An 11,294-nucleotide genomic window follows, 5' to 3' on the forward strand; every position below is an offset into this window, starting at 1 on the left:
CCTGCTACGGGAATGCCAGTGTATGATGGGTTTAGAATGGAGACCAGGTCTAATTAGTCACTCTCCCCCCCCTTCCTTTCCCCCCTCTCCTCTATTCCTTCCCTTTCATTTCCCCCTCCCTCCCTCTCTGATAATTTTTGTAAACCAGAACACCAGTTTCTTATGGAAGCTCAGAGTCATTATACAAAACTGTAATCCAAGTCATGAGTAGTGGCTTGTTTGTTCTGCATTATTCTTAATTCCTTAATCCACTATACTTTGCAAATTCAGTCATTATCCCCTTATTTCTCTTGGTTCATTTTTTTTAGTACTGTAATAGCCAATTTTATGACAAACCAGCCTGAAATTGCAGGCTGTGCTAAGTGGTTGCCGGCCACATGACCACGGAAACGTCTTCGGACAGCGCTGGCTCTTCGGCTTTGAAAGGGAGATGAGCACCGCAACCCTAGAGTCGGATTCGACTGGCTTTCGAGCAAGGGATCCTTTACCTTTTAAGGAAGCACAAAGCCAAATGGGGTGACATCACCAGAACACCATGAGGTGAACTCTGTGGCATGTTAGCATGGATCCTCACATTTTTGCCCTGTTTAGCAGCTCTGATGCTGAATTCTGCTCTTATTTGTGGCTTCAGATTGCCATTTTAACCAGGGAAAGCAAAAATTATTTTTTTGTTTCTCCTTTCCCCACACCCAAGATTTTCTGAGTTTGAGGAATAAGATACCTTTGTTTAGAAAGCCACCAAGGCAAAGTTTATTGCCAGTTTGCAATACTTGTTACCCACCAAGCCAAGCACAGCCCATGACCTAAGTGGTATGGCAGTCCCCCCCCAAAAAACCTCTTAATAAACCTCCCATATTTGCGTTGCCACCTGTTTGCAGTGTGCAGGGAGGTTGTCAAACATCTGCCTGGCCTGTAAAATGGGAGCTCCAAGCCCGGGAGATCCCCTGTTCAAATCCGTCAGTATTCCTTTTCAACAGAAGGTCATCCAGGATTGAAACCTGTTATTGAAAACTTGGTTAGAGGAAAGAGACTGGAAGAATGTACATCACCTCACTATACTCGTATCCTGTCAGTTCTTAAGAATGAAGCCCAAGTAAGTTATTGGAATCTGTATCAGAGTACATAGAAGGAGATGTACAGGTAACCAGGAAAAGTAAAAAAAAAAAGACTGTCTGAACCACATTCATTCTATTCCACAGAACTTTTGTCTGATAGGCTTAATGCCATAAATACCTGTTCATGCACGCAAACCTTTGCCCCTCACCTACATGCACTAGGGTCTTTCCAGGGAAAAGATTAGTCTATTTTGTTTGATTTTTATTCATAGCAGGCTTTCCAGATGGCATAGCAAGGGGCAGTTCTAGAAATAAGAAACACAATGTTAAAAGAGAATGTTCAGGCTATTTATCAGTTTAATCTCTTTCTTCTCCATGTTCCAGAAGTGTAATAGCAAAATAACTAATCTTATTAGAGGTTTCAGAATGCCAGTTCCTGTTCCAGGTACTGGTAATCTTTGACGCTGCTGTCAGGCTTACTGCACTGAACTGCTGCCCCAATGGAAGTCAAAGAAACAAGGAAGCAACATCAGATGACGTCGGGGGCGCCCAGTGTCCCAGACAATTTGCAAGATGAACTGAAAGTGCTGTTTTAAAAAGTGTTCTTTTGCAAAGCTCTTCTAGCACCTGAACCCTCTGGTCCAGGATTTAAGCAAAAGTCTGTTCTCGGTTACATATTTTAATTGTGTTTTGTACTTGTATGTTTCTTATATCAAAGCTGCACGGCCTACAGTTCCCCATAGCTGAAAGAATGCTAATGCTTGCCAGAATTAATAGAGATGTAAAATGAGCTACGTTTGGTGTCAGTGAACTATAAATCTTCACTTCACCAAGAAAGGGGGGGATTTGTTATATGCACAGTTAATGAAACACTTTGTACTCTGCCACTGACTAACAGGTTTAACTTAATAGGTGCACTTAGCACTTCCATGGTGCATATGTTAAGTGCCATTTATTATTCTAACATCATGAATGTATTCAGGTATTAACTTTGGTTCATTTGTGACTGTTGTTTGGATACATGCTGGGAAGGTAAAATGCTGAAACATGTGACTTTGCTTGTTCTGGCCAGCTACAACTGCGCATGTTTCTGATGTCAGTTAACCTAGCTAGAATGAAGAACAATAAACATTCTGTAACCATATCAGTTCTATAGATACAACTTGGAACTTCATAGTTTAAGAAAGAAAAGTGTATTGTTCTGTTAGGAAAAGAAAAACTCTGCCTGAAAACACCCGTCCCCCAGGTCTTAACCCAATGGGAAATAGGTGACGAAATTTGACAAAGTGCGATGGAACCAATAATTCTGTTTTATTTCTCTGATGTAATGTGAAATATAAAATGCTATGTCACCTATTGTAACACTCGGAAGAGTCTGTTAGGTATTCAGGGGTCCCAACCCTTGATATCTGTACTCTTCCTTTATTAATTAGTAAATTATTTTTTGGGTCTTCTACTCTACAGGACTGCTTTGTGTGTTTTCTCAAACTGGCCTGGGCAAACACAACCAGGGACAGAGGTTCTGTCTAACAACAGCAATGTGCTGTGACAATCTGTGCAAATTTAAACAATTGCACTCACATTTTCTTAGTTCACATAAACACGGGAAATGTTCCAAATATGGGCCCCAATATTAATCCATGGTTTGACAGACTGTCCCACTTCCTTGGCTGTGGTGGAGCTGTCTTTTTATCAAATTACTCCCTCTGTCGGGTTGTGTTAGATATTGCACACTGTTTCAACCTCTGATTTTCCTCTTCTAGGTCGTACAGGAAGGTACACCTTGATAGAAAAATGGAGAGATACCGAGAGGCACCTGGCACCTCATGAAAACCCCATCATCTCCTTGAATAAATGGGGGCAATATGCCAGTGATGTGCAGTTAGTCTTAAGGCGCACAGGGCCATCTTTCAGCGAGAGACCAACCTCTGACAGTGTTGCTCGGATACCTGAAAGAACTTTGTATCGGCAGAGTTTACCCCCCCTGGCCAAGCTGCGGCCCCAGAATGACAAGGCAATAAAAAGAAGAGAACCAAAGAGGAAATCTTTGACTTTCACTGGTGGGGCAAAAGGATTAATGGACATATTTGGCAAAGGTAAGGAGTCAGAGTTCAAGCAGAAAGTTCTCAGCTGCAAGACTACCATTGACGAGCTGAAGAAACTGATTCTCCTCCAGACAGAGAAGCTTCAGTCGATTGAGAAACAGCTGGACTCTAACAATGCTGCGATCCAGTACTGGGAACAGAGGTACAGTTACAGCCTGGAAGATGAAATTGTCAAACTGGAGCAGAAGATCAAAAGGAATGAGGTAGAAATTGAGGAGGAGGAATTCTGGGAAAATGAGCTCCAGATTGAGCAGGAGAATGAGAAGCAACTGAAAGAGCAGCTCCAGGAGATCCGGCAAAGAATCATGGACTGTGAGAGCAGGCTGAAGGAATATGTGGCCCAGATTCACAGCATGGAAAGTGGCCTGGAGGCAGAAAAGTTGCACTGGGAAGTGCAGGAGTCAAAAGTCAACGAAGAAGAAGTCCAAGAGAAGATCGACAAAGTGAAAGGGGAAATTGATATTCAGGGGCAACAAAGCCTCCGGCTGGAAAATGGTATTAAAGCTGTTGAAAGGTCTCTGGGCCAGGCTGCCAAACGGTTGCAGGTGAGCATGTCATCATGCAGTTTGATTTTTGAAACATCACCTATACTGAATGACTTTGTATTCTACAAATGAGAGGTTGCCCGATAACAATCTGTGTGGCTGCCATCCCTTTAAAAAAATTGAACAGCATTATGCACTTTAGGTGCTATTTGGGGGCATGAGCTCAATTTATGTGGTGTTTACACATACTTTTCTCCATTTTTCTACACGCCTCCCCGAGGAATCCCTTCGTTTCTTTTAATTCTTTTTTCTTTTTTTTTCGGTAAACAAATTTTTTATTTTCTCAGGAATACAACATATAAAATTAAATCATTTCATTCTATCAATTGTCTACCCCGTTCCCAATTCCTCCCCTCCCTCCGGTGGCTTCCCGCAATGCTTCCCCCCCTGCTCCAAATTACTTCATATCATCAACTATATCATTTTAATTCTTTTTTCTGTGATGATTCGGCAGCATGGATGTGGCAAAATTGTTGTTGCCGTTGTTATTGGGCCTTGTAAATCTTTCGTATGGTATGAAATGCACAAAAAATGTATGCCACGGGGGGGGGGGAGCAGGCATTTGGGCAGAGTGTGGTGGGTGGCAGTTCTTTTTCAGGGTATAATCCAAGACAAACATGTGGGCCTCCCTGTAAGTTTTCTGGAAGGGGCAAAGAGCAGGAGCCTGAGCCACTGCTGCCACATCAGCCAGGCCTGTGGAGGCGGTGGAACTGTGGGCCAGCGAAGGCAGAAGGATGGGAAGTCTCGTGGCTCCCTGCTTAAATAACTATAAAATGTATAGATATAGGGTTGCCTCTTCCAACCACCGTTGAACCTTAGCTAGCCCTTGTGTATCTGGAGTGGTGGTGAGGGATTGCAAGTCAGAGTTATGGCAACAAAACAGTATGCAGGCTTTTGTGCTCTCTGGAACTCTTTATTACACTGGATGTTCAAAAAGAAGTGCTTCTCTAAGATAAAAATACCATTCAAGTTTTACTCTCATTCTCCAGGAGGAGTAGTGCTTAAAGCTTCTCTCTGTGCTAAGTTTTCTAGTTGCAAGGAGTTTTGTTTCATGGGCTAGTGTTCCACAGTGGTTATCAGTTGCATGTGTGGACTCAGCCTCATACACAGAACACCGACATCCCCACAGCCTTTATCTGCTCCCCATGGGCAAGTATCTTGGGCCCACAGTAATGATTAAACTATCAGAAATTGCATGCTTCCTGAAGCATGGGATGGATGTCATGGGGAATGGTACTTAGAAGATGTACAGGTGGCCTGTCAAAGAGTCATGTATGGTTAAGTGATATCATTGCTTTAGATGCTGTCAAAATGATAAGAAAGTTGATTTTCATTTTAATTAAAGTTCCTCAGCCACCCGAGACACTTCTGAAATCTTACTGCAAAGAGTTAGAATCCAGGAGCTGAATATGGATTTGTCCGGGTTTTCTTTCTCTAGCTGGCAGCTGTGAAGTGATTCCTGTGGTCCTCGGACAGAAATTCTGGATATGTGATGTGACCATGGGGCTGCACATCCTCTGTCCTACATATGATGTAACATGTAACTCAGGGTATAGGAGTGTATCTGCCCTGGCATCAGCTTGCAAGTTTGCCATTTAATTCTGCTCTTGCTCAGTTCAAGGGAGCCCCCACAAGTGACATTTCTGTTGATTTGCACCCCTCATGGGGTAAATCAAGTTCGCTTCCTTCCCCTAAATGTGCCGGTTGCATTACCAGAGAAGCCCTGGAAAGAAGAGGAGCTGAAACACGTTGATCTCAGAGAGATGCATTTAGTGTTCAGCATTGATTCAAGAGGCTGTGAAGATGTATAAGAGTGTACATAATGTATCTATACACTCTCTTCTGTCTTTCACCACCACTCCTAGACATGGGGATGTAGAGTACATGACTATGGATAGTCCTTTATTTCATTTTATCATCCACCTTCCTCATTGAGACGCAAGAGGAATCTTTCTCTCTCTTTAATGAATCCATTCTTATAGCCCAGTGGTTTTGAACAGTTCACAATAATAGGTCAGGTAACTTAAATCAACTAAATATCAACCTTCCTATCTTTATGTCTAATAACAGTTGACAAAAACTTTACTACTGCCATTGTAGCTTTAACTGTCAGGCTTCCCAGTCAAGACACTCAACAACGTTCCTTCAGAAGTTTCAGTTTATTGAGGGCTAGTACTCAGGACATCATGAACTCTTGTGTCTGGAATGGCGGGCTAATAATTAGAACCTTCAGATATACCCCCTTCATACATGACCCCCTGATACAGTAAAGCCAATAGGCAAGCTTCTGAAGACGTGGGCAAAAAGCAACAGTTACATTCCCAGCGGGAAGCTAGGAGCAGGCAGAGTAAAACCTTCAAGGACACTGGACAGCGCGCAGATGAGCAGAGAAGGGGGAAAGGGAGGAGGGAGACAAGGAGAGCAACCCACACATTCCATACCATGGCAGCCTTAGCTGACATTAACTTCCATTCCAGCCAATGATTTAGCAATCCTATGTGAAAGAGGCAATATTGCCATATCTATATATCTAAGTCTCAACACTCCCCTCTGTGTGTGGATACTTATTTCCGTGAACAGAGAGCACACTACAGAATCAGGGGACTCCATGGGTCTGCAGAAAAATCCAAAAAGTTAAAAAATAACTCAGGGAGGGTTAAATCCCCCCCCCCATATTTTCTGAAATGGCCACTGCAGGGATCTACTCCAGGCCCTGCCACATTGACAGTGAGCGATAGATTATCTGATAGCCATGGGGGGGGGGGAGAAAGGAGGAAGCAAAAGCAGAAATGGAGCTTGGATTGGGGAGGATTCCTCCTGCAGTATGGATGGCTAAATAATCTGAGCATCTCACTGCCTACCTCTTTTGCTGCGGACTCCACTGTCCTCTTAAAACTTTCTGAGGGTTGAGTCTATTGTATTATACCCCACTGAGGCTGCTTCCCTCCCCAAGCCTCACTGTCTCAAGGCTTCACCCCCAGATCACCAGGAATTTCCCAACCTGGAGCTGGCAGCCCTAAGGTGAATTGATCTCTATAGCTGGAAGATCTGTTGTGATTCCTGGAGAGCTGCCAATACTGCCTTAATAAGGATGAATATCCAAAACAACCCTACAAGTATCATTAACTAAATCTGATTCAAATTTTCCCTTAGGGTCTAATCTTTATTTAAATCACCCTTTAACTTTGCTTAAAACATATTGATTTTGAGGGTTTACCTTTTCCTTGGAACTGTATCTTTTTAACCCTTTGGATAGTTAGATTAGACATTATACCTTTCTGACAGTACTGAACAATTAAGTCTAATTTTTCATAAATTCTGAGAGGGTTTGTACAATTAATACAATTAATCTAAATTAGCGAACTTTCTTGATTTTGTTGATTGTTCAAAGTGGGGAGCTGGAAAATTGAGTCACTACTATTAGTAACTCCTTTGAGTTTGTCTCAAACAGCTGTGATTGCTCAGAATGTCTCTCTTTAATTTCTAGAGGTGTATCAGCTCCTCCTGAAAGACATTGAAATCTGTTTGGGGGATAGGACCACACGTCTTGACTCCCAAAAAATCATCTGTTCTGCTTTGCTTATTGCTGGGAGCATTAGAATCTTGGAATGGGCAACTTACTCAAGAGGAATCAAAGAATTATAAAAACAGTGAGATACAGACCAATAAATACATACAATAAACCAATGCAATAAAACTGGATTACACCAGGAGAGACGAATGTAATAAAAGCATTATAATATACTGTGAACAATGCAGAGGGGAGAGGGCTTAAAATGTTTCAGACAGCTTAAACTACACACCTGTTTCTAATATAAAAGTGCCCTCTTGTCTCATGTCCAGTCTGCCACATTGCTGTGTCATATCGCACCATGTATACAAAATTGTGATTGTCAACACAAGTATGTCTGTATGTGGGGGGGGGGGGATCTGTTGGGAGCAAAATGCTGAACCCTGGCCTAGATTTTGCAAACCTGTATTTTCCTCTGTCAAGCACCACCCACTTTCATTCCTGTTTAAAATGAAGCAATATGATCTCTTGGTGGTGGTTGTTTTTAATTGTGCGAAAGTAAATAAGCTTGTCTGGACACCTTTCTTCTCAGGACAGAGAACAAGAACTCGAGCAGCTGACCAAAGAGCTGCGGCAAGTGAATCTCCAACAATTTATCCAGCAAACAGGGACCAAGGTTACTGTGCTGCCTGCAGAACCCTCTGAACTGGAGGCTTCACAAATGGAGTTCGAGAGAGGTATGCCTTGGGAGTTCCTTGGTGAAGAAACGCCCTCTGCCTCTTCCCGTTTCCCTGGGGAATTCAGGCCAAGAGGGATTAATTTAAATTAGTTAGGAGTCTTATCCTTAAAGATTTCTCATAATTCAAAAACATTTCTCCAAATGAAATCTTTTATCACCACAATAAACAGTTATAATCAGGGCTATTTTTGGGCAGGAACGCACAAGAATGGAGTTCCGGCTGGCTCCTGAGTTGGCCATGCCCAGCAGGAACTCATTAGCATAATAGGCCACACCCAACAGCAGAAACTCATTAGGATTGGCTACATTAGGGGTATGTGGCCTAACATGCAAAGGAGTTCCTGCTACAAAAATAGCCCTGGGTTTTAACAACAAACAAGGTAAACAGAATAAGAAGCAAAAGGTGGGCGTGGCTGGATGACCACACTTCTGGTGGCATGGGGGTGTGGCCTAATATGCTAATGTGCTGTGCTATCAGGGGTGCGGCCTAATATGCTAATGAGTCTGCTGTTGGGCGTGGCCTGTTATGCTAATGAGTTCCTGCTGGGCTTTTTCTACAAAAAAAGCCCTGGTTAAAATGAAAATGCTACAATAGATACCTAAAGGGCGGTGAGCAGTAATATGTAAACCAAAAAAGAGAGGAACAGTATACAAATGGCAGTGCCCCCATGAAGGTTTGAATGTGGCATTGATGAATAATACTGGGCAGCTTGCTCTAAAGAGCTGGGAGGTGACAGTTCTGATCCCTTTTTTCCCTGGTGAGAATCACACAGGGCACAATGGATGGGGGGGGGAGAGAATGATAGCTGTATCATACAATAGCTGTCAAAGTTTACATCCCTATTAATGGAAGATGTTCATACTGCCATGAGTGTCTTGGGGACTATACCAAGTAAGATAAACAAAAGAAAGATCCCTGCCCCATGGAATTTAAAATCTGAATGTAGACAATGAAAGGTGACACAGCAGGACAGAGGAAGAAGGAAGAGGCCGAGACAATATGCGCAACATTTTAGTCTGTTACGTCCTCTTACCTAGCAAAACTCTTGGAATGGACAGAATGACACATGCATAATTCAGCAATGTAGTTCAGTCTCTTCTGTTGAAACAAGCAGGATATAAAATTGCTTCTCTTTGACCAGATCCTGTGGATTTACTGCATGTAATATTCTTAGGTTTAAATAGAGAAATGAATAATTTCTTGCTAACAAATCTCTGCTTTCCCCCAGAAGTTCCATTTCAATCCGGAAGCCTGAAGCGCCCCAGTTCATCAAGGCAGCTTCCCAGCAACCTTCGGATCCTGCAGAACCCGCTGTCGTCTGGTTTTAACCCAGAGGGCATTTATGTATAACACTATATACCTCGTCTGGAGGGGACCTGTGAAGCTACCGTGGACCTCCTATTGCTTCTGTTCTCCTAGTGATACATGGAGAAATGGGGGGGGGGACCTTCCTTTCAGAAGCCACCAAGTTGTTGGTGCGTTTATTTTTAACCAGACCTACAGCAGACTTAGAATCCTGCCCCATGCACTGAATAAATGAAGAACTAAAGGAATCGTGGGGGCATGCTTGTTTGGCAGTGTTGCAAAGGCCGCCAAACCGCAATCATGCAAATAACCTCCACTTTCATTGTTGCCATTTTTGATGCATTTAGAGAAGTATTATTCCTTAGCTGTTACAAACAACTGATACCGAGTGCAAGAAACTGTCCAGGCTGAATGAGTTAGGGTTTAATTTATTCCATTGAATCAGTGGATATGCATATGTTGATGTCTAAGGCTTTTCTCCTGCACTTCTCGGCAAAGAGTGAAACTGATGGTCTAACCCAATCCAGGACTGCTGTCTGAAACACCATGCCTTGTGATGATCTCCCCTTCTCTATCCATTCAGAGAGAGAGCTTGAGGCCACATTTTACTCCATTAGATTGCAAGTTGCCCCACTGCCGCTCCATGTTGCTGGCAGCCACTGGCAGGGGCAGAGAAACGCACACTATGAACATATTGCAACATGGGTTAAGTGATTTGACACACTATGGGGAGAATTCAGCACAGGCTATCCATTTTCCAGCCAGCAGTCTTGTGTTGGGTGTAATGCATAGTTCTGCTTTCATGTCATATTAGCAGTCTGATGTGACGTGTCTGTGTGTGTGTCTGTGTGTGTGTGTGTGTGTGTGTGTGTGAGAGAGAGAGAGAGAGAGAGAGAGAATTTGAACATACAGGAGTGAGTGTGAGCACAAAGTGTTACATTGCTATGATTCACAATGGCAGGATGCTGTTGAGGGAAAAGATGCTGAATCTCTTTTTATTGTTGTGAGGCCTCTGATATTTTAAGAACCTAAGAGAAGCCATGTTGGATCAGGCCAGTGGCTCATCCAGTCCAACACTCTGTGTCACACAGTGACCAAAACCCAGATGCCATCAGGAGGGCCAGAACGGTAGAAGTCCTCCCACTGTTGCCCCCCAAGCACCAAGAATACAGAGCATCACACTGCTCCAGAGAGAGAAGCCATCTATACCTTGTGGCTAATGTCCACTGATGGACCTCGTTTCCATATGTTTATCCAATCCCCTCTTGAAGCTGTCTATGCTTGTAGCCACCACCACTTCCTGTGGCAACGAATTCCATGTGTCAATGACTCTTTGGGTGAAGAAGTCCTTCCTTTTATCTGTTCTAAGTCAACTGTTCACTAATTTCAGTGAGTGCCCACAAGTTCTTTTATTGTGAGAAAGGGAGAAAAGTATTTTTTTCTCTATCTTCTCTATCCCATGCATAATTTTGTAAACCTCTATCATGTTGCCCCTCAGTCATCATTTCTCCAAGCTAAAAGCCCTAACCTCTTTAACCTTTCTTCATAGGGATTGTGTTCCATCCCCTTAATCATATTAGTTTCCTAGAACTGTACACAGTATTCCAAATAGGCTGCACCATAGATTTATACAGAGGCATTACAATACTGGCTGATAATCCCAGCATAGCATTTGCCTTTTTTTATTGCAGTCACATACTGTGCTGACATCTTCAGTGAGTTATCTACCATGACTCCAAGATCTCTCTCCTGGTCAGTTACTACCAGTTCAGACCCCATCAACGTATATTTGTAGTTAGGCTTTTGTTCTGTTGGAAGTGGCATCATATAACCATTACAGGATTTTTATAAATTTATCTTATTGTCTAAGTGCCACAAGATTTAATCTTCACCTACTAAGGTTGTGTTTAGTATTTGAGAATCTTCTAGTCAGACTACATTTTATTACATGGAGTTTATATCTGAGATGTTTTGACACAATAAGTATACTTGCTGAGGAACAAAAATGCTACTGAAATACCTTTGGTAAAATG

At 42.7% G+C, this 11,294-nt stretch overlaps 1 protein-coding gene across 1 annotated transcript in view; it reads left to right on the forward strand.

Annotated features, from left to right (window-relative positions):
- Positions 1-9,472, forward strand: part of RASSF8 (Ras association (RalGDS/AF-6) domain family (N-terminal) member 8) — a 20,574-nt gene extending 11,102 nt beyond the window's left edge. Inside the window, exons 2-4 of the mRNA XM_015412023.1 lie at positions 2,819-3,705; positions 7,809-7,953; positions 9,185-9,472. Of these exons, the coding sequence (XP_015267509.1) occupies positions 2,819-3,705; positions 7,809-7,953; positions 9,185-9,306 (1,154 nt within the window). The 3' untranslated portion in view covers positions 9,307-9,472. The remainder of the gene's footprint in view (positions 1-2,818; positions 3,706-7,808; positions 7,954-9,184) is intronic.
- Positions 9,473-11,294: the final 1,822 nt, after the last annotated feature.

This window comes from Gekko japonicus, unplaced genomic scaffold (assembly GCF_001447785.1).
Source record: "Gekko japonicus isolate JY-2015 unplaced genomic scaffold, Gekko_japonicus_V1.1 scaffold679, whole genome shotgun sequence".
Classification (NCBI taxonomy): Eukaryota; Metazoa; Chordata; class Lepidosauria; order Squamata; family Gekkonidae; genus Gekko; species Gekko japonicus.